Below are 22,461 nucleotides of genomic sequence, written 5' to 3'. Positions count from 1 at the left end.
CCCACGGCACCTCTCAAATGGGAGAAATTACATGGCGACACCTAATAAGACAGACAACAGCAAGTTAATAAAAATTTAATACATAATTATATATATTCAATTGTCTGATTTAATTTGGTTTAGTGGTTAAAAGTTATATGTAATTTACCTTAAGCTATATTAAACCATTCACCTATTATTTAAAAAAAAAAAGTTTTTTTGAGTTTACTTTCACGTTTATAGAATTTATCACCGTCAAAATGTTCAAATTTAATTGATTTGTTATTACATGCAAAATTGCTTATATTAAATCACCATTGTAACATATAATTATCTTTTTTCTCAAATGGGTATTGAAGAAAAGAAAAAAAAAAAGACAGAAGAATACAGGGTTGACGTGGATGGATGATAGAGTATATACATCCATTCAATTAATAGTTAATATATTATTAAGATAATAATAGTTTTATTTAAAAATATGATGGAACTCATTATAATTGTATAAATGGGATTTTTTTTTATGAGATAAAATGAAAAGGAAAACCCTAATAGAAAAACGCTGGTTTGGAAACTCAGGCAAGAAAAGATCCATGCAAAAGTGGGGTGGGACCAAAATATAAGAGACAGAGAGTCTTGGGGCAGAAGAGCGATAGGAGAGCCAATGAGAAGATGAATTGTTGAGTGATTGGAGGTCCTACATCAAGTGGCTTTTGACAAGCATGAGTGCTTGCTTTTGGGTTTTGGCACACAAAAAAGCAACAATTTTTGTAATACAAAATGTATGGAATGCAAAGAATGCGTTGTTTCTAAGCTGACTAAGAAAAAAAAATTGAGATAGCAAAAGAAAAGAAACCATGAAGGAAACTTAAAGAAGATCGATCGAGTTGGAGAAGATATGGTGGGCAAGCATCTATAAAAGTTTATAGCAAGAGAGAGATCATGAATTGAACTTTTCTAATTTCTTGCACACGCTCAACCATGTTTCTCAATCCACCTCATTCCATGTTTCGCTTTTTATTTTTGCTATTTGCTTTGGATTCTCTCCATCTATCGTCCAAATTATATATAATTTCATCCATAAAAAATATATATTTTTTGACCTACACATGAATTATAGATAAACTGCTGAAGATTTCTTTAAATATATATGAGATGGCTTCACTACTAAGGAAACATCAAATACAGAAAAAGAATATAGTTGAGATGGATGTGAGACACGATGCAGCCAAATCAGTGCCTACCAAAATCTAGAATTGATGGATACATGAGTTGCGAGGTTTTTGTAAGGATGTAGAATTTGATTCTTGGTATTAACCATTTGAAAACTTGGATTTTTCTACCTTTTTCAGCTCCAACCAAAATGCTCACTGATCATTAAGGAAGAATTAACATTGAAGTAAGAATACATGAATGTATATAGTTTAGCGTTTTAGACCCATTATATAATTCTTTGTGTTGATAAATAGGGAGAAAAGGGATTTTTAAAAAAATAAAAAATTGTATGTATTTAGCATAAAATATATGTTATTGAAATAAAAGTTAGGAGAGAATTCCGGAGTCATAGGAAGCTTGTTGAAGACAAAAGTGCTTACCTCAATTCCTTAATAAAAAGTTGATTATGATTATACTTTCTAAGGAGGAAGAGCCATTTTTTTCAGAGTTCAAAAGTTTGCCACTTTTGTGGGCTTCCCATATGCAGAAGATGCTCTCTCTCAAGGCTGTGTGGGAATCTGCTTTGGGGCTACTATGGATTGAAGTGACTAAAGCCGAAACAAACACTATTGCCGAGTCTCTATCCAAGAGGGAGAGCCCTTTGAATTTCGTTTTTAATTATCAGAATGATACAAAGAAAGAGGAAAGCCTTTTCTTTCTATGCATTCATTTTTCTGTTTATGTTCTTTCCCTTTCTCCACTCCAAAAACAAAAACCCTACCCATTTAATTCTTTCATAATTAATATCTGTCATCTTTTAACAAGTGATTCAATACTTTTCTTTTTAAATAAAATCAAAAATTTTAAGAAAACTTCACCCTTTAGTGAACTAATCCATTTACTTATATTTATCTCCTTATTTCTATATTTATGGAATTTTGATTCGATCTACGCTAATCCTATTTCAAATTTTGAAGAACAAAAAATTAATTATATTCTAAACTAATTGAATATAACTTTTATTTTAGAGGATTTAAATGCCACCCACATTTTGAACAGACAAACAGTAGTAACCGTAAATTTAGCATGCATCCAACGGTCAGAATCACTTTACCTGTACATTTTACCATGGATGAGAAGAGGTCTCTGATCAGATCATGATCATTTTACCGTCTCCCAGGCGGCCCCACGAGTGTTCCATTTTCCCGCCGTAGGAAATTTGGATCGCAATCGTCAAGTCTTATTTTGCAGCATTGACCGTACACGTGGCACCACCTCAGATAATGACCATTCATTCCGCTTTTTGGGTCCCACTTGGTAAGTTGCTTGAGAGGGGAGAAGATATGTATCCATCCACTTGTCATTTTCGATGTCGCTATCCCCAGCAATTGCAGCAGATGAGACAATAAGTCTCCATCGTTGGATCGCTCCTTCGTACACTGTAATTGGAGACTTTCTCCTCTATTATTTGTCAAGTTTCTATTAGTGGACTTCCGGTCCCACTTTCCTTCTTCCCAATCAATGCCTTCCACGTCTCGCTCACTCATTTGCAAATTGCGGCTTACCCATGCGCTTGTATTAAACGTCTGGCATATTACTGATTCACTATATAATTGCTCTTAATTGAAGGCTAATCTAACCGGTTAAAATTGGCCGAAAGGGCAGTCCCTGAATATAGGTGAAGGGGCAGTGGCTTGGATTAGAAGTGGACCACAAGCTGCACAGCTAACAAAATAGCCTATTATCATAATAATGAAAACTATTAATAATATATAATGAAAGCGACGGCGCTCGAAGTTTCAATAAAAGCTAACTTAACCATATTTATAAATTGTATGAATGAAGAGTTTCCAAGGTGCAGATAAAGGGTCCAACAATACAAGACCCATGTGATTTCATGATTTAAAATATGTTATAATAATACAAGTGTTGGTATATTTATCAAAAAAAATATTTAGTGGCTAATATTATATGCATAATTACATTTAAATATTCTACTGCATCATTTATTAGAGAGAATTCAGGCCAACATCCTATTATTGAGACCTTCAATGCCCTAAATCCATGAACCTGGAACACTATATTCTCATTATTCTTTTCTTAATTTTTGTTTAAAGCTAAATATTGACCATGTTAGTTATCTTCAACAACCAATACCTGATATAGGACTACAACTTAAAAATAAGGGAAAATTTTCAAGAGTTTTTCAACTGACTATTCTACCAAAATGTTTACTCCAATTCTCCAAGCTATGAAAAATACACTTTGCCTGCTGTTCTTGTAATGCTGTCTGTGCTAAGATGCCAGAGCAGCTATGCCCAATTGCTCATATTGGGATATTATACTAACTGCAATTTTTATATTGAGAAGCAGAAACATGGCTATCAAATTTTTGAATCCAAAGTGAGTCTTTGCTATGAAAGGAATAGAAAAAAGGGTGATTTTAGATTTTAATAACACAATATCATAATCATAATATTGCTTGTAATTGGAGCACAAAAGATTATCATTCAAGCATCAAGTCCGGTGCTTGATGCTTCTTTAAACCAAGGCTTGGAACAATAAGCCTAGAACTACACACTATAGTAAATTCAGTGAAACTGCAAGGCAATGAGATGATATCTCATCTAAGAGAGGAAAATTTTATATAGCCAATAGGCACAAGAGACTTGATTTTGAAAGGTTAATTTTGATTTGCACATCTTGTTTTTCCCTTGTTGTCAAAGTGTACAAGAAACCATCAACACCACAAACAGGAATTTGCACCATAACAGTTACAAGCAATATCTGAATTGACAGGAAACAAGAACTGTACACAGCAATCCAGTTACTAAAATGTTTCATTTCTTGATTGGAAACAATAAGCCATGGGCACATAGAAAATTAGCACAAGAAAAATTCATAAAGTTCAGAAACTAAACTAGTAAGTTATGAGGAACTTCAGCAACAATGACTAATTGGTAGAAGTAGAACCAATGTCTGAAATGCTATTTCTAATTCCTCAACACCTCCAAGCTGAAGCTGAGATGAGCTCCTTCCCCTGCCAACAGAGAACCAATGAAGACTGCCTCTTTTCAACGTTAAATCCCCTAACAGGAGTCCTCTGCACCAAGCACTCAGCCTGTGATTCAGCAAAGTTACTGAATTGGAATGGAGTGAATCCAGTCTGTAGAAACAGACTCCTCCATGTCGGAGTCCTATCAGGGTGGCGATGACGACCCAGAACAATGTTTTCAATACCTGGTTGGACCAAGGACCTCTCAATCTTTTGCAGCACATCGAGGTTCATATTCACAGCTTCCAGAGATTCAAGCAGGCTTGAATAAGATTGAATAGAATGGTTTACTTGGTGGGCAAATGGCAGGTCAGTTCGGTCGCAGCCTTTGTCCAAGGAGACGACAACTTTAGGCGAGAGCTGCTTCACAAAGCGAAGTGCCACGGGAAGGGATGATGGGTAATTAGAGAAGGGCCCAATTGGAAGATTTACAGCAATTACTTCTTTCTCAGATGCACGAAAAGGCAATGACCAAGAACCAGAATTTATAGATTCAAGGCCTAAAATTTCAACCTCGAAAGGCATGTTGATTTCACTAGCGAAAATTCTTAAATTTTCTTGAGTAAAGCCGAGCTCGACCTCATCATGGGACGAAGGAGAAGCAAAGGCAGTGATCTTAAGAGAAGGGACACCCCCATTCCTCATAGCCAGCTCTTGCATCAGAGAAGCCCATTGCCCACCAAAGCCTATATCAAAATCAATAATATGAATTCTATCAAAACCTTCACAGGCCTCGAGGAGGGCTTGATTACAAGTAAAATTGGCAAACTGAAGAATCGGCGAGATCTCAGAGAAGGACTTGTAAGCGCCAATCTTTGAAATAAGACTGCAAGCGGACACACTGGATGGGATGGTAGTGTTGTTCATGTGAAGAAGTAACTGCAACGCCTCCTTGAAGTAAAAAGCGGCCCTAATATGAGGCTTGCCGATCGAAAGAGAGAGCTGGTGATTGAGCCGCGCCAATATCCCTTGCGCGAGTACTGGATTGCCGGATTCGATCAGCTCTGCTGCCTGGCATATTGGGTTTAATATCGCCTGCTGAAGCTGTTGGACCGCCAATTCATCCGTCATAATCTTTTGCTTCATCATTGCTGGTCTCTGCTGTTGGAGCATTTGAATCTGATGCTGCTGCTGTTGCTGTCGTTGGAGAAATAAGTCTGGCTTTGAATCGGAAAATGGAACCTTTGGCACCTGATAGTTGGCACCAAAGGGCCCGGAATTAAGCCGCTTTGCTGGTGGTGCCGATAAGAGTTGATGCTCTTGCAACTGGGCATAAGACAGAGGCAAGAACATAGCCGGATTCTCGCCAAACTGAGCTGGATTTTGGTTGGTTGTCACCTGTGGATTGAAAATCTGTGGCTTCTCCTCTCCGTGTTGAAACATACCCAGCAACAGGTTGCCAGCTGAGGTAGGAATCACCGGGTTCGGGTTTTGGCTTAAAACAGAACCATTCTTAGCATTGTGGCTGAGAAGAGGAAACTCAGAAGAAGTTCCATGAACAGAAGGGTCAATGTTGTTCACCAAGCTGCTACTATTCATGGGCTCAAAGCCGAAACCCTGATCCACTACCCCAAAACCTGCATTGAACTCCATCTCTTGTGACCCACTTCCACTTTGCAAGAGCTTGTTCAATCCCAAAGATGGGTCCTCAACATCCCCCATAATTAGCCTCAAAATAGATTGTTCTTGACTAGGAGACCCAGGCAGCACACCCTCCCAGTCCTCCATTCCAAGCTGCCCACATTTTTCAGTACTTATATCTCCAGAGGGAAAGCCAGAAACAGCCGCTGCCACGCCGGTGGTGGTTTCGGTGGAGGCGCCGCCTCCACCGCCGTTACTTCCGCCTTGTGAAGAAGACAGTGTTGAGGAGGATGTTGGAGGGCTCGGGCTTCTTCTAGCTTCAAGCACAGACGTGGGCTCACTGCCCACATAGCAGTAATTTTCTTTGGCGTTGTTGTTCTGCCACTTTTGTTGCTGTTGCTGTTGATTTTGTGGTGGTAGTTGAGAGAAAGAATCCAGAGAAGAAGAAGAAGAAGAAGAAAAATCTAACACCCCCTTCCCTTGAAAATCGTCAAAGGGTAGGGGCATGGCCTTCATCTAAGAAAATCAACAAGAACAGAAACTCCAACAGAGCAAACAACCCAAAACTCTCCAGTTTCCAAGAATCGAGAACCACCCACCTCCCCAAAAGGTTTTACTTGCAAAATCAAAATTTTGGAATAACAAAAAACAGAGGTTGGAGCTGGAAAACCTGGGAAAACTAAATTGAATTATCTGGGTGGAAAGTTGGCTAAATGCATGCAGAAGTCAGGGGGAAAACCATTTCAGCACACATCTTAGCTTCTTCTCTTTCGGCCGTCTAGCTCTCTCTCTCTCTCTCTCTCTCCAATTCCGCAGTTGATGAAGAAAAAAAATCTCATTTTGGAACCATCTTTTATCTTCTTGGTTCTGTGGTTTTAAGTTTGGTAGGTTTTCTTCTCTTTTCTTTTCTGGTTTTCAAGTACTGTCTTCCTTCTATTGCCTGCTATGGATGCGTGCAACATATAAAAGTGGTAAAGTGCCCTCCAATCCCTCTCTCTATCTCTCTCATCTCCTCTCCTCTCTTTTTCTTTCTCTAAATTTTTTTTTTAAATTTATACTTTTTTTTTATGTGGCTTTTGTCTACAGACGTAGTTATCTCCCCCGGTTGGTTTTCTCTGTACTCAAACCCAGCGCGTTTTGCCGACTTTTATCTCCCATGAATATTGAATAAGGACATAACAAAATATATATATTAATTGTACGTACTCTCAAAAAAAATTCTACCTACTAAAATTAAATTTAATATATTTTTCATGTTATCTCTTTTAGTAACCTCTAAGATAATATTATTTTAAAAATATTATAATCAAATCAAATAAATACATCTACCTTCAGATTAATGCAAAATTAATTTCAGTACATCTATAGGTTAAAAAAATATTAATGGAGGATGATTAATCCTGTAATCAATGAGACATGATTGCCAACGCTCCTGAGAAGCACGTGGGGTTACAACTCTGGCCACTCCCTGTTAATTAGTATTTCCTTTTACAAAGACCAACGAGACAGAAAAGGTGATCTGTCTCGGATTGTTTTTTGTAATTTATACTAATTTCCAATAAAGCCCCTACCATCTTTGAGAGTATTGGCTAGTGATACATGGGTAAACGAAGGGGTGTTATGGTAAAGAGATATAAACAGGTTCTGCTGGCCTGGATTTCGAAACTGAATCTGACGACCCGAGATAATGAGTGAAGCTTTTAGGAGTTTTACAAAAATCGAGGCAGATTCAACGGTTGAGATATCTGAGTTAAAAGTGTATGGCTGTGATCTACAGTCCAGAGAGCAGGACCCCACTCCCATTCTTCTTGACCAATGGATTTCGGTTCGTTGGATCAACTGTCCCTTTCGCTTTCTGCAACCCGGTAAAATTTATAAAGCTAAAGTAAGTCAGGAAAATATTTAATTTATTCAACTTTATTAATTTTATATTAACATTTCTTTTTTAAAAAATAAGTTAAAGTATTAACTTTTTAGAGATGAAAAAGAAAAAGAGCAAACCTTAATATAAATAAAAGAAAAATATTACAAAAACTAATTATTAAAATTTAATATTAAATTAAATCAAAATATTACAATCTCTCCTTCGAACTTGGATTAAAAAATTTTTTAAATAAATTATTGATATGTGAAGCATGCAATTGTGATAAAATAAACCAATAAAAGAACATTCGCCAAGAGGACATGGGGGCAAACGAGAGTTTTGAGCTTTAACAACCCAATACACATAAAACAAACCCAACTCTTTAATATCTTCTTTTTGTTTTTTTTTCTTAGAATGAATTCATAATGTAGCATATGTGCAATAAAAAAAAGGATTGTTTGGACAATAAGAAAGAGAAAATGAGAGGAAACCTAAAAGCCACTTGGGATTTTGTACATGTTCAATTTAGACGATATTTAAAGCAGGCAGCAACAGGAGACCAAAATTTCAAAAGAATCTAACATGTAAGAAATCGGAGAGTTGTGGAAGCAGTGGCCACTGGGACACCAGAAGCAAACTAGATATAATTTTTGTATAATAGGCAAAGAGATGTTGCTATCAATCAAATCACATAATGAAGAAAAACAAGCATTTAAAGGAGGGAGGTGGGCAAAACGTAGACCCACTTGCAGTTGCAGACTCAAATTGTTGCTTTCATTAGTTTTTGATTTCAATGTTGCTCTCAAATTTCTATTTTCTTCTCATTTCATCTCATAGATTCAAGATGGATTCTCTCTAAATTTTGCAATTGTAAACAGCAACAGTAAATGGAGTGTCCTTTTAATACTTTCCAATGAAAGGATGATGATGGAATTGGACACATGTATAATAATAGAACACCCCAAAAGGGCATAATGGGGAGCTAAGAAAAAGAGAGAGTAGTTTAATTGTCTAGACAAAAAATTGAAATTGAAAAATTGGGTAATAATGTGGGAAACTGGAAGGGACATGCTTGGAGAAACCAATGATTTGGACATGTCTGGAAGAGGCTTTTGTTTATCCTTTCAATCCCATGTGAACCCTAACATCAACTCTCTCCTTCTCATTCACATGAAGTGTAAAGTCACCTAACTCATACTCACTTTGCTTCTCTCCCTTTGAGTTTTCTATTCAAAATTTTCATTATCCCTTTTTTTATTTAAATCATTTTTCTTTACAATTTTTGTTGCCTTAAACAAAGGGTTATCTAAGTTCTTTTCTCTCTTCTCAAGACACCCTACCCCTCAAGCAAACACAAACACAACAATAAACCTACAACCTTAAGAAATTAAGCTAATAATCTTTCATAATAAAAACTTCTAACAATATCTTCTTCTTGGTCTAATTATCATGTTTTGCTTCTTCTTATCATTAGACATGATTGATAGAATTACAATCAAAATATTCAAAATCGATGATAGATATCCAAAACTGAAATCTATAATTATAATTGAACAAATTTGTTTTTTTAAATAGAAATTGGAGACCGGAGAGTAAAATCTAAGAAAATTTATTCAAATAAACTTATTATCAGACTAAATCTGTGAGTGGGAACAAACAAAATTTAAAAGATACTTTTAAAGCCATATTTTATAATTTAGCCTGATGAGTGCCGAACAAATAAAATTTTAAAAATATTTTTGAAGTCATATTTTATAGATTTAAGTTACATTATCTCATACAACACTCCAAATGTTTAATTTTAGGGATTTTTTTTAAAATAAAAGTTTATATTTCACTCGAGTTATTATCCTTAATGGATCTCTAAATTTTACTAAGATTGAGTCTCATAATACAAATAGAATTCAAATAATAGAATTTCCAAAACTGACACGTATATACATTAAATATCACAAAATATATAACTTTCAAATATAATTTTTTTTTTGAAATGGGGGATGGGGGATTCGAACCTGAGATCTTTCAGGTTTAACCGGATGCACTTACCATCAGGCTAAGCCTGAGAGTGCAACTTTCAAATATAATTTACCATCTTAAATTTTTAAATTAAAGTATTAAACAACAGTATTCTCTTTATTTTGTATATCCATATTCAATTTGAATAGGTGGAGCAGCATCAATTAGATTAAGAAACTCTACCCCACCCAACTTCTCAAAAGCTAAGGAGGAGCTTTAATTATCCTTGAAGATTTTACCTTTGTTTTATGGTTAACATGCCATGATAGGAATATATTTGAAAATAATAAAAGTATTAGAAGAGGTAAAGAGATGGATAATTGGAAAATTTTCCCAAAAGGCCCCCTGCAATTGTAGGCACTGCTGGATTAAAAAGGGCAACTCATAACTATGAAATTGATCACATACAATCAAAAACTTCATTTGATGTGAGTTGTCCAAGTTTTGTGCTTCCATTAATTGACAGCTTCTTCCATATATTTGTTATTTTTCCTAAGAAATATTTTATAACATTTATAACATTTTTTAAAAAAAATATATGTATTGACCTATCAAAACTGTGCCTGATATGTTATTCTCTCGCAGCAAGCAAACTTATTAACAGTTGTAACCGGAATAACCGATAAAAAGGGAGAAATGAGAAGGGCTTAATATGAGGCTGGGCAGCTTTGAATGTAAAAGCCCAAACTACGTAGGCCACTTTGAGAGAGTTGTGGCCTACAGCCATTCGGTTGTGGATTAATCCTCGATATTATTTAAGCTTATGGATGGGTCTACAGTTTTCCAGATTGATGACGGGCTTAATAGTTCTGTGATATTGGGCTGCATTTTTAATTTCAAACCAAATTCAGTTACTTGGAAAAGGAAAACAGCAAGTCCCACCTCGTCTTTCTCACTGAAATAAGGGAAGAAGAAAGAAAAACGACAACAGCAAGCAGTGTTTTAAGTTTTAGCTAAGCATAATTCTTCGTGCATCTGATGTTATTACACATTTAGAGGACTGCAAAAAATTGTGGTTAAAATGTTATCTTGGTGGATTCTTAATGTTTGCTGAAGCTGTATGTTGCTTACTGCCATGCATTGCCTCATTCCCGTAGGTAGCAATAGCATTGGTTCACAGCTTCTGCATTCTCAATTTGACTCTACTTATCGCTGCCTCTTGCACTTGTTTAGGTAATTGTGGAGAAGGGCTGTGAGAAGTAAGAATTGATTCCCTGTTGTAAATTTTTGCCCATCAATTTCTTGTAGGTTGCCATGAGATAGCCCAGAGCTTCGGTGATTAAGGAGATTGGGACACATTCGCAAGAGTTTGATTCACTGAAAAGTTAATAATTTGACTTTTGCCTCACGGAGAAGTTATTAGTTTTGATTGGATCATTGGGAGTTAATAGGATTGAGAAGTTTTGCTTTGTGAAAATTGAGGTTTGCAAGAGAGACCGTATCGTGTGATTACTAAAAGATGATGTCCTCAATGACAATCGATCTAGAAGTATTTATACTCTATCTATATTAGAAAGTTCTGACATCATGTCCACTTAATCCATATCTTATTTATGCGTGTCACATCTATTCTACGGCAATCATAATTATGATATTAAAGAAAACATTTACATTTTAAAGAGATTGATCTACTAGTTTCGAGTATATGTGGGATCGGTTTGCTTAATCCAAACATTAGTAGAGTTGGAGGTATGAGAAGTTTGATATGTTCACTTCGCAGGTCAGGTTTTCTACTGTCCAATTAGACCGAAGAGTTCAGTATAAGGATTTTTTTGTCTCTCATGTCTATATGTCACGATCTCAACGAATTTTATTATTATTATATTATCAACACAATATCCTTTTTAATTTTTTTTATGAATAAAAACACTTAAAAAGTTTGAAACTGTCTTCATTTTGATAGATATTTAGTCCCAATAGATTTAATATCTATATATAGTTTTGTGTATGTTAATTGAAAGTGAAAATAAATTGTTTAATTTAAAACAAAAATTAAAAATTAAATATTAAAAAATAGAAAATAAATATTTAAAATCAGATAAAAATAATTTAAAAAATAAAATATTGTTAAAAGAAACTAAAAACTGAAATTTTTATAAAATATATAGTAACAAAATAAATATAAAAATAGTTGAAATTTAAATTTAGAAAGCACATCTAAAAAATATGATATTAGCATTATAAAAGAAAAAAAATGATGAGAAACGAATATAAAAATATCGTTAAAAACAGAAAATAATACAAAAACAATTTTTTTAATAAATCTTTACATAAAATTATTCTCTTTTATTCTTCTACGCTAACTAATAACATTTTTTTTATAGGTAAATATAAACTTTTATAAAGTTAAAGAGTGGTGTATTTTTTTCAACAAAAGTAGATGGTGTGAAACTACTAAAATGAATTAAAGTATATTAAAGAATGACTTGTTTAAATCATTTACTTGTTTACTAAAATGATTACTAGATTTGGCTAACATAAATATATGTATATGTATGCTGCAAAACGAAGTGGGTGCCTTGTGCTTATCGAATGTCAATTTGAATGTTGCAAAATAGACAAGGGCTATGTAAGGAATCAATTGTCAGCTTATATCTATGTGTGATTTTAGAGTAATATATCCAATAATATAATAATATGTGAAATAAAAAGTTAATTAAAATTTAAATCAATTGATTCATATGAGAAATAACATTAATCGCAGATTTGGGAAGTTTAACATGGGATTCATAAAAGTAAGAGAGATTAAAAATTAAAAGTGCTATTACTGCATATGCATGCACCATCTACAATTTATTTCCCATATCACAAGATAAAAAGTAGGATTATTATAGGATAAATTTTTTAAATTATAAAATTCTAAAGACGCTCCTTTAAAAAATAATGCTTCTACTTCTTATTCTACATTCTGAAACTGGATGCGCATATGGAGCCAGGATGCCGTGGAGACAACGGGGCGATCCCACCAAGATTGCTCTCCTTTTTAAGTACACAACGATTTGGGCCAATTGTCAACGGCGATACCAAATCCCCAGTCACCTTGATAGCCGAGCCTGTCGCGCCGTCGATCATATCCGCTGCACTGCACGTAAGCCCATCCACACTTGCAAACACAGAAAACTTTCAGCTCTTCCATCCAACAAGCTAACAAACAGCCCATTAAAATTAGGCAGTTTCATGCTTCTGTCTTTACTGCTAATAAACTTTTAAATTATATTTAATTTCATGAGGAGTGGTCCCCATGAACAATGTTGTTGGAGACTCCGAAATGGCAATAACAGTCTCCATATGACTGATCTTCATAGACTTGGACGGGACCGGAGGACCACCAAATCCATCGTAGAACCAAGAACATGGGTTCCGGCGGCCATAGACGGGCCAAGTACACGTGGCAATTGAATGAATCACATGGGGGTTTGCCACGTTTCAGATATGGCCGGTATTGACGGTTAGATCACTCTCAGGTGTCCCTGGTAGAAGGAACACAGAAGAGGTGATCCATGAGAAGTTGTCTCCCCGATACATTTGTCCCTACCCTCTACACCCCTTTTAAAAGGAACACAGAGGAGGTGATCATGTGGGTGTCACACAACGATCATACTTGCCATTTCTTTTTCTCTTTGTTTTGTACGTGAATCGTGTCCGCTCTTTGCCTTAATTGATGTATTAGGTTTTATTAAGAATATATTTCTTTTTTTTTTTCCAAAAGAAATTCTGTTCTTAATAAAACTTTAATTCAATAAAATTGAACAGACTGACGGTATCGACCTTTTGTTCTACAAATATTGATAAGAAAAAGAAGAGTAAAATCGAATAAACAAATTCGAGGAACAAATAAATTTTAATTGCTTTCTGGATAAATTAGCATAACGTAGAAGCAAATGCTTGAGTTTGTATACCCACATCAGTTTCGCTCGTAGGATAAAGGAACAAATGACCGTTTCAGTATTTTCATTTTCCGTTTTTTTTTTTTTAAAAAAATAGATATATGTACTAGTGTGAATAATAAAAAAATCTATATTTTTTATTTTATTATAATTATATTGAATATTTTTTTATTAATTAAAATTTAATCTTTTAAAATTATTTTAATTATATTTTATCCTTATTTATATCATTAAAAAATTAATAAAATTATTATATCAAACACCATATGATGCTAACAAAATTAAAAATAATTATTAAAAAAAATTTATATTTTATTTTTATTACAATTTCACTTTTTATTTTTTTAATTAAACTTTATTTTTTTTATACCTAATCAAATTGCAAAACTTATAAAATTATTAAGTTATTTTTTTCACTATTAAATATAGTTACTATTAAATTTATTTATTTATTTTTATTTAATATCAATGATTTTATAATAATAATAATAATTTATTTTGATTTTATTTTAATTAAAATTATTATCAATCAATTTTTCTTAAATCTATTTAAAATATTTATTATTTAACATTATTTTAAAATTATTATTAAAAAATAACTCTCCAGTTAAAAAAAAAAAAAACTCTATTAACATTAGTTATAAAATATTAAAAGTAACTTAAAATAATATTTAACATGAATCTATTTGAAAATATTAAAAATAATAAAATAATTTTTAAAATCTTTTTTTTAATTATTCTTTTAACTTTCAGGTATAATATTAATCCATTATTTTTTTTAAATTATGCTAATGAATTTTAAAAAATTAATAATATATAAATTAAGTATTTAACTTTTTAATCTGAGTAAATTAAATGACTAAAAAAATATATAATTTATCTGAAATTATAAATTTAATTTTCATTCCTCAGTATCTTAAAAAAATATTAATAAAATAAATAATTAATAAAAAAATTCCTATACTTTTATTTTGTTGTAATTTTATCCTAAAATTTTAAATTATTATCAATTTTACTCTGAAATTTATTGACATGGTAATCGTGATAATTCTGTTAAATTTTAATGATATAATTAATGGTAGAATACAGTTGAAATAATTTTAAAAGTTTAAATTTTAATTTAATAAAATATAAGGTGTAATTGTAATAAAATAAAAATATAGAATTTTTTTTTTTTGCTATTAACTCTATATACAACATATATACATATAGTACAAAAACACTTCAAAACTTATACACGCTTGCGCTATAAAACAAAATCTCTAGTGCCTCCCTATACTTTCACTCTCGTTGTTGTTATTATTATTGGCAGTATTAAGAATTTAAGACGCAGTATATATACACGCAACGCAAAAGGCTTTTTACTTCTTTTTTTTTAACAATAAAAGAATTTACATGCATATATATGAAATGGTAAGATTTCCAAGGTAAAAAGCCACGCAAGGGCAAGAAACAAGGTGGCATAAGCTATGCAAGTGGTGAATATTTAAGACGAAGACAAGAAATGGAGTTCCTCGATAAAAACAATAAGTATGCATAAGCTTTTCTTGATTTTGTCTAGTGCTTAATATTTGACATGGTATTTTTCCTTTTTTTTTTTTTCAAGAAACGTGTATTTGAGGGAAGATCTCTCCTTTGGACACTCTGCTTCTCTCCCCATATATCTACAGAAAGGCTTTAAGCTCTTTTCCCTCTTTCCCTGGTGGGGTCTGTGTCCTGGGACCCATTTGATTGAAAACTTTTGGAAGTATAGGGACAAAAGAAACCACCCATATCTTCATATTTTGCACTAACTTCTCACCCATACATTTGCATGTTCTGCAAATAGAGAGCCTTTAATCTCCTGGGCTGCTTGCTAATTAATGCTCTGGCTACAAATACCACCACGACTACATTAGCTGCCAGCACTAGTGCTACGCTGCTACTACGCTCACCAAGCTACAAAATTTTTGTTGCTACCTTCAAGCTCTTAGCTTGCTTAAGCAGACCTGTCTTTCTTAACATGTCAGTCGTATCCTGTCTTCTTCTTTTACTTCTATGTCTTTCTTTGGATGCATGTATTGCCAGGCGACTTCCTGCTGTTGATCAGAAATTTCACATCTACAATCAGGTTGGTGCAAGCATGTTGCTAGCTTTATCTCATTGAGAACTAAATATTCTACTACTGTATTCATATATGCATTTCGTCTGGGCATGTGTCTGTTGTGCAGAAGGATGAGAAGAATGTTTCAGTCGCAGTACCAAAGGAGTCTTCTTCATCAAATGAACCTGCTGGAGCGGCAAAGGAAGATAGCAGCACAGAGACTCATTATCTGAATGGTTATGGTTATACTCAGAAGTTGAAGGAACCCAAGGCAAAAAAGAAAGTAAAGGCAGGAGAGAATGCTAAAAAATCAGGTTCTGCTAAAAAAAAGACTCTTGTTTCAGTTCCATGGCGTGTGCCACACAGTAAACGTGGAGATAAGCATCCTGGTTTCAACTTGGACTACTCACCCCCAAAGACACACCCACCTTCACATAACTGAAACATGCGTATACCAATTTTGCTATCTTGTAATCCTGGTTCTCCCCTTGATCCTTGAGGGTATTCTTCCTTATCATCTAGAAATTAAGTTTCCATCAAGTATTAGAGTAATCAAGAGCTCAAAGGGTCTGTGATAGCACCCTCAGGGTTCCAACTCTCACTGTCAGCATATATATATATATGTAACTGCGGCAACCTTTAAATATATAAGATAACATAACATAGGCTTGTGGGTTTAACGTACTACCAAGCCTCTGATTGATGTATATCAAAATGTTAATTTACTTGTTAGTTCATCAACTATCAAATTGTTGTCATACATATATGGTCGATTCTTCATCTTCTTATTTTTATAATGAGTAACGTAGTACCTTTGTTAATTGGTTGTCGTCATTTACTGACAATGTTGACTAATTACTACTCATGCTACTTATGAGCACTGTTGGGAGAGCGCAGAACATGGGGAAGCCGCTATATCATTTTGCTCCGGCCTCCGTCCAGTGCATGTTGGGTAGTTGGAACCAAAACCTGAATGGTAGCTTTAACATTGATTAGTTTGGTTTAATTGTTTGTAGTTTGCAATTTAAATGTCTGCCTTACTAATTGGGTGATCCTTAATTAATCATTACAAGTCTTCAGCAATCGATTATAAATTGAAATGTAAATGACTTTGTCTCTTAGGACTTGGCCACTGCTGGCCAATCATGGTAGCTAGTAGTTAATAGCACATGATGCGAGTAGAAGGGAAGGTATGCACACAAATATTAAGAAGTTGCATGCATGCATGCTAGCTAAGCTTACCTCCCAGTTTTGCCTTGCATAGAAAGCAGGCGCTATGTGCGCAATAATCACTCCCTGCATTTTCACATAATATGCTATATATAGTTGAACATCGTATGTGAGTAGAGATATGGATTAAATGCTTTGCTTGTTTGTTTACGGTAAAATTAATTTTGACGTACTGTATATCTTATTTTTCGAAACAAACTATGTATATTGAATTTATTTTCTATTTTATAAATGGGCTCAAATATATGTTATGTTTCAAATTTATGATGCATTGAGTCTACACATAAATTTATATAATAAATACATGTATGCACATATATTTACTTATATTCAAAGGATAGACAGAAAATTTAAATAAAAGAAAAGATTTGTGCAAGCATTGATTGAATGGTTGGATTGCTCGTGATAAAGAAGGCCGACCTTTAATATTAGTTCCCATACTTGCTATCCATGCTTGAAACTCTCCCTTCACATGGTATTGTCATTTGGTCTTTGGTCTCAAGCAATGGTCCAATGGAAGCCTCTTCAGTCTCTCTTATGTGATTTTGCAACTCTCTTTTTTTGGCCACTACGTCTAGAGATCGCTTGCTCTTATCACAGCCCCTTTTTTACATAGTTAAAAGAAATAGAAGAGAATTGAAGTTAAAATTCAGGATCTTCTGATTTAATTTTGATACCGTAAATGGAGCCACTAAGTTCCCATCATATTCTTTTTACATTGATCTGCCAGAAGAATATGAATGTTACATAAGCTAAGCTAAGACGTGCTTAAACATATATAAAAAGGGACAGGAGATGCATCAGTTCCCGGGGTGTATCCGAAAGAGACAATAACAAATACTTGTAATTGAACTACACTTGATTAAAATCCCAAGAGAAATGCTTCGCAGATTTTGTTGCAGTAACGAAAACAAACATCCCATATTCGAAACCTTAACAGAGCCCACAGTTCCCTGTAATGACTGTAACAATTTCCCATGCACTCCAACTGGTTCCCACTTCCATTAGACATACTGGGGGACCCATCCATGTGCTCTCCCGCTAGACGCGCAAACATGGAAACGGCGTCTTACGAGTGCGTTTTGATGAACTTCTTTCTAGGCTCGTTCAAAAATGAAACCCCTTCCTGCCCGCCCACCAAAACCTCCTGAAAACACATCCGATCCGAGAATTTGAAGCTATTTGAGATTCTGAAAATCACATATTAATTATACGGTTGTTGACTGAGAGAGAGAGGAGAGATGGCTGTGAATCAAGCTGGTTCGTCCCTCGATTCTCTCATATCTTCGTTCAACACTCGAATCGCCGAGCTTCAAGAGCTCGTAATCGGCAGAAACAGTGAGTTAACCCCAAGTGTACAATTTTGCTCTTCTTAGATAGAATTAGAGCTAGAGTTAGAAGCTTCAATTGAGCTATTTATTTTGTCTGTCTGAGCAGTGTACCCCGCGAGCAGCATCAATGATCTGTCGGCGGTGGATGCTGCATTGAAGGCGATGGAGCTGCAGATACAGGCTATCAAGGATCGGTTGCGTGAGGAGAATGAGGCTATTCCCAAAGCTAAGGTACTTCGAAGTAGGACTTCGCTTTATTGCTTGCAAGTTGGTGAGTTTAATCCTTCATTACTAGGGATTTCAAAAAATTTGGGGATTTAAAATGTCCAATCAAACTAAACCTCATTGGGCTTTTAAGATTTAGTTTTATTTGGATCCTTTTTGTTTGAAATTGTACATTTTTTTGGTTGCTTAGAAAATTCAGAGAACGGATACAAATTTTAGGTTTGCGTTTCTTATTTGACTGCTTAGCAAAATTCTTATTTTTCATGGTTTCTTTCTGGAGAATGTTTGGAACAAAATACTCATGAGCACTGACATTTGCATGTATGTTACTAGAGAAATTGTATATCCATTTCATCTCTATAAACTAGAACCGTCATTTTCCATTTAGCTATTTTACAAAATGAAGGAAAATTATTAATTTTAATTCCCATGGTAGAGCATATAAAATAAAAATATTCTTTAATTGACCCTAACCCTTTGTTTGGATGGAGAGAAATGGAGATAAAATAGAAAAGAAAAGAAATAAAAATTATGAGATTTCTCTTGTTTGGCCAGAAAATAAGGAGAAGAATTAGAAGAAATGAGAGGAAATGAAGGAAATCATATTTTCCCAATCAGATGCGAAAGGCCCCCATTTTATTTCCCTTCAAAATGGTGGGGAAAATAAAATTCTACAGAAGAAATGTGGGGTATCTTTGTTATTTCTCCTCATTTATTTAAGAGAAAAACTTTGATTTCTCTCCTGAATCATTAAGCACTCCAAACAATAGAAGAGAAATCAAATTTCATTTCATTTCTTTTCTCCTTATTTCTTCCCTTTAATTTCTCCCTAATTCCCTTGAACTACTTATTATCCAAAACAAAGGGTAAGCGATTCTACGGAATTCTTGAACTGAGTATATCATTATGCTACTCTTGTAGTTTGAAATTCAAACACAGAGAAGGGGGGTGGGGAAATTTGGCAGATAATTCTGTTTAAGGCATGTTAAAACCGAAGGCGTAAACTTCTGGCATCGGCTCCAATTCAACCACTGTTTCTTTGAATTGCTTATTTCTTATCGGGTTTTGTTGGTTAATTTTGACCGAGTTATGTGTCTTGCTTCATTGCAGAGACTCATCAATGCATCACTTCAGCAACAGAAGAAGTTGCAGAGTATGTCTGTTCATGTACCCTCACATTTGTCAGAAAGAATTACCGTATTGAATTCAGATACAAATAAAGGGTAATAGTATTTTTCTATTGCATGGCTTTTTATCCATTGTAAAAGAAGAAATTACATTTGTAATTCAATGTTGAATTGCTACTTCTTTCCATCAGTGCACTTACTGAAGCCTCTAATCTACAACCTGGGTTTGGTACTTTGAAGGCTGAGGAGGAGCCTGCAGCACTACCTAAGGTATGCTCGATGTGATGAAGCAGCTTCATTGCCCGAGGATTTAAGTTATTGTGACTTATTTGATCCATGATATTTCTATAATTTTATTACATGCTAGTGGTTCATGGGTGGTTTAGAAGAAGACTCGGATAATTGTTCTGTATGATGAGACGCATCTCGCCTAAAAATAATGGACCTGGAAAAATAAAAAAGTGCAAATGTTTGCCTTTGGGCAAAATTTCTTCAATTTCTCAAAAATCTATGTTGTAGAAGCGTGAGCCTAAGGGGAAGTTACTTTAGTAGGTTCTTATTGTTATTTGTGTTAATTCTAGGGAAAAAAGGGCCGCGTCTCTCCACCATTGTGGTACATAACTGCTGATGAGCTGGATTCCTTATCCTCGTGAGTTAATCTCTCATTCCTTTTCAACTATGCAATTTTTGTTCTCATCCATGCTAGAATTGGTGGGCTGCGTATAATCTAGTCGGTTACTTTTCATGATTTATCATTACAACAACTTTACGTGGACTTGCTCTTCCTTTCTTTCTTTTTGTTTTTTTTACCATTTTTTTTGTGTGCGACTACCAATTTATATTTAAATGTTCTCTTGTAGTACATTGCCAAATTTACATGTTTGAGCATTCGAGTACATTTACTGTATACTCCTATACATATTTCCTCAGTAGATAGGCATAAGATCCAAACTTTAGAGTTGTTAGACTTCAAGTGGGAAATGGTGGTCTAGCATCATACCATACTTTATTTGTTTCTTTTTCCTTTTAAAAGAATTTCCACTGATTGCAGATACATGAGAGGAAGGCTCACACTAGATAAGGTCAATTCTGCTATCAACGACATGGCAGCGTACGCTGAAACAAATGCTCAGCTTATTGGAGCCTCAAAGAAAAAGGTGATTGTGCATATTTTGATGTGGCTTCCGCTTATGGATTCTCAACCTTGCACTTAATGCTAACTTCTTTTTCTTTATCCTTGAAGGTGGCAGAAAATCTCTGGGAAAAAGCATTAGTAAGTGACTTACTTAATAAGAAAATCCAAAATTACTTCAAGCACTCTTGTTCCTTCGAAGGTTGAATGCTTTTCTGGAATTGCATGGGTTCCTTGTTTTGCCGGCATGATGTAGATTAATAAATTCATACAGAACTAATAGATGCAGATGCCTGTATGCGCTATTAAACAGTTTTACAAATGTTTTAGTCCCTTCTGTTTCTAAGCAAACTAGCTGTTGATTATGCAGTTGATTTTCAATATGTTCATGAAACATGCAGGAAGTAAGGGATATTGCAATGACAGAAACAATCAAGGGAAAACACTTTTTCCTTGAAACTGACATAAAGGGGCCAACATTGAAGCTTGACAACACCGGAAAAGCTATACTCACTGTAAGTTTGATTTTATTCTTCTGTCTTGTCATCATTGAATAGCAATTTTAGCCCGTTTAGTTAATTCAGTGACTAGTAGAATCCTTGGAAATTTCATTCTAATGCAGTTTTGGGGTTTAGAGGTGCAAAACTTCCAACAAGTTATTGGCATAGATTTCTCTAACGGAAGAATTAATTTGTATTAGGGGGAAATGGTTCAGAAAACACAATTCTATGGAACTTACGTTGTCGACCCCTGTTGCTCACAGAAACATAACATATATGATGTTTCAATAACTTTCATGTCAATTGATAAGTTCTGCATTCTGATGCTTTACAGGTTCTTCGTCACCTCGGTCGCATCAATGAGACCCGGATCGGGCATCACCGTGTAATCATTCTTTTGAAGCCCCAGTGACCTACTTAATTCGCTTCTTTTACTTTTATTAATAAAAATTATTGTGTTACGAAAAAAAATAATAAAAATTAGTTGTAGTATATCATGTATGCTAAAGTCCAAATGGCAAAAATGTAAAGATATTATATACGAACCCGTTAGGTGGACCGATGTCACAAGAATCAAAATGGAACAGAATTTCATCCTATTTCCATTTCATTTCTTTGTGAACCCAACAGATCCTTAGTTCACCCCTTACATGGTGGCCTAAAGAACAGTTGGGTCTTATTGTAATGATAAAGTGGCCACACATGAAATTCCTTAAAAGACTTGGGATATTGTTCTGGTACAAATTTTCCTCTGTTATGAGAAGCTGCTTGGGATTGTGCGGCTGGCGTAATCCTTAATTTCTAACCAATTGCTTTTGAGTAGCTTTATATAGTTTAGAAGGTAATCAATCCGCCGTTGTCCGCTTGTTGCATAGACTCCTAGTTCCAAGATGCCATAGTTGTGAATTCCACACTGGAATTTAGTAGGCAAAACTACCATACAAGTTTTAGTTTGATTCTTTATTCCAAAAATTAAACCAATGAACATGAAAATAGTAAGAAGTTTTTCTTAAAGGGCTATAATTATGTATCTCTTATTTAATATGAAATAATTGACTGGATACAAAAAGATCATGTGAAAATATAAATAAAATATTATTATCGACAAAAGAAATATTCAGGCAATGGAAGAGTATAAGTGGAAGACAGAGAAATATACACTAAAACTAAGAGCAATTAAGGTGTCTTATTGCCGTACGTGGTGAATGCAAGATAATCAAATGCACAAACCTCCAAGAGATGAAGATGGCCCTGTTCACAAGTTGCTAATATTGCCAGCTAGGGAGGGTTTGATTAGAT

The 22,461-nt window shown here is 34.4% G+C and overlaps 3 protein-coding genes across 4 annotated transcripts; 2 read left to right on the top strand and 1 right to left on the bottom strand.

Moving 5' to 3' along the window:
* Positions 1-3,943: 3,943 nt before the first annotated feature.
* Positions 3,944-6,841, bottom strand: LOC110615259 (scarecrow-like protein 6). The gene has a single exon (XM_021757053.2). It carries the CDS (start codon positions 6,281-6,283, stop codon positions 4,133-4,135), a length of 2,151 nt encoding a protein of 716 aa, XP_021612745.1. The 5' UTR covers positions 6,284-6,841; the 3' UTR covers positions 3,944-4,132.
* Positions 6,842-15,192: 8,351 nt separating this feature from the next.
* LOC110616308 (root meristem growth factor 10) lies at positions 15,193-16,358 on the top strand. Its single transcript, XM_021758695.2, has 2 exons — positions 15,193-15,644; positions 15,745-16,358. Exons 1-2 carry the CDS (start codon positions 15,537-15,539, stop codon positions 16,057-16,059), a joined length of 423 nt encoding a protein of 140 aa, XP_021614387.1. The 5' UTR covers positions 15,193-15,536; the 3' UTR covers positions 16,060-16,358.
* Positions 16,359-17,950: 1,592 nt separating this feature from the next.
* On the top strand, positions 17,951-21,761 carry LOC110614598 (spindle and kinetochore-associated protein 1 homolog). Of its 2 annotated transcripts, none has more exons than XM_021756163.2 (9): positions 17,951-18,185; positions 18,285-18,409; positions 19,514-19,626; positions 19,722-19,800; positions 20,112-20,179; positions 20,582-20,687; positions 20,774-20,803; positions 21,064-21,177; positions 21,497-21,761. In XM_021756163.2, exons 1-9 carry the CDS (start codon positions 18,089-18,091, stop codon positions 21,572-21,574), a joined length of 810 nt encoding a protein of 269 aa, XP_021611855.1. In that variant the 5' UTR covers positions 17,951-18,088; the 3' UTR covers positions 21,575-21,761. The 2 variants fall into 2 exon arrangements, with proteins under 2 accessions (XP_021611855.1, XP_043813093.1); XM_043957158.1 differs by having other exon boundaries at positions 17,964-18,185; positions 18,285-18,449.
* The last annotated feature ends 700 nt before the right edge of the window (positions 21,762-22,461 follow it).

The sequence above is a fragment of the Manihot esculenta genome, chromosome 5 (assembly GCF_001659605.2).
Source record: "Manihot esculenta cultivar AM560-2 chromosome 5, M.esculenta_v8, whole genome shotgun sequence".
In the NCBI taxonomy this organism is placed as follows: domain Eukaryota; kingdom Viridiplantae; phylum Streptophyta; class Magnoliopsida; order Malpighiales; family Euphorbiaceae; genus Manihot; species Manihot esculenta.
The sequence above is the reverse complement of the archived record's forward strand: the minus strand, read 5'-3'. Positions and strand labels throughout refer to the sequence as shown.

What these genes read in the sequence shown, in the direction of transcription:
- LOC110614598 (XM_021756163.2), top strand. Translation starts at nt 18,089, where the DNA reads ATGGCTGTGAATCAAGCTGGTTCGTCCCTCGATTCTCTCATATCTTCG. An exon ending in TTGGAGCCTCAAAGAAAAAG is followed by an intron (nt 20,688 to 20,773) that starts GTGATTGTGCAT and finishes TTATCCTTGAAG; the next exon opens with GTGGCAGAAAATCTCTGGGA. An exon ending in CCGGAAAAGCTATACTCACT is followed by an intron (nt 21,178 to 21,496) that starts GTAAGTTTGATT and finishes GATGCTTTACAG; the next exon opens with GTTCTTCGTCACCTCGGTCG.
- LOC110616308 (XM_021758695.2), top strand. Translation starts at nt 15,537, where the DNA reads ATGTCAGTCGTATCCTGTCTTCTTCTTTTACTTCTATGTCTTTCTTTG. An exon ending in AATTTCACATCTACAATCAG is followed by an intron (nt 15,645 to 15,744) that starts GTTGGTGCAAGC and finishes TCTGTTGTGCAG; the next exon opens with AAGGATGAGAAGAATGTTTC.
- LOC110615259 (XM_021757053.2), bottom strand. Translation starts at nt 6,283, where the DNA reads ATGAAGGCCATGCCCCTACCCTTTGACGATTTTCAAGGGAAGGGGGTG.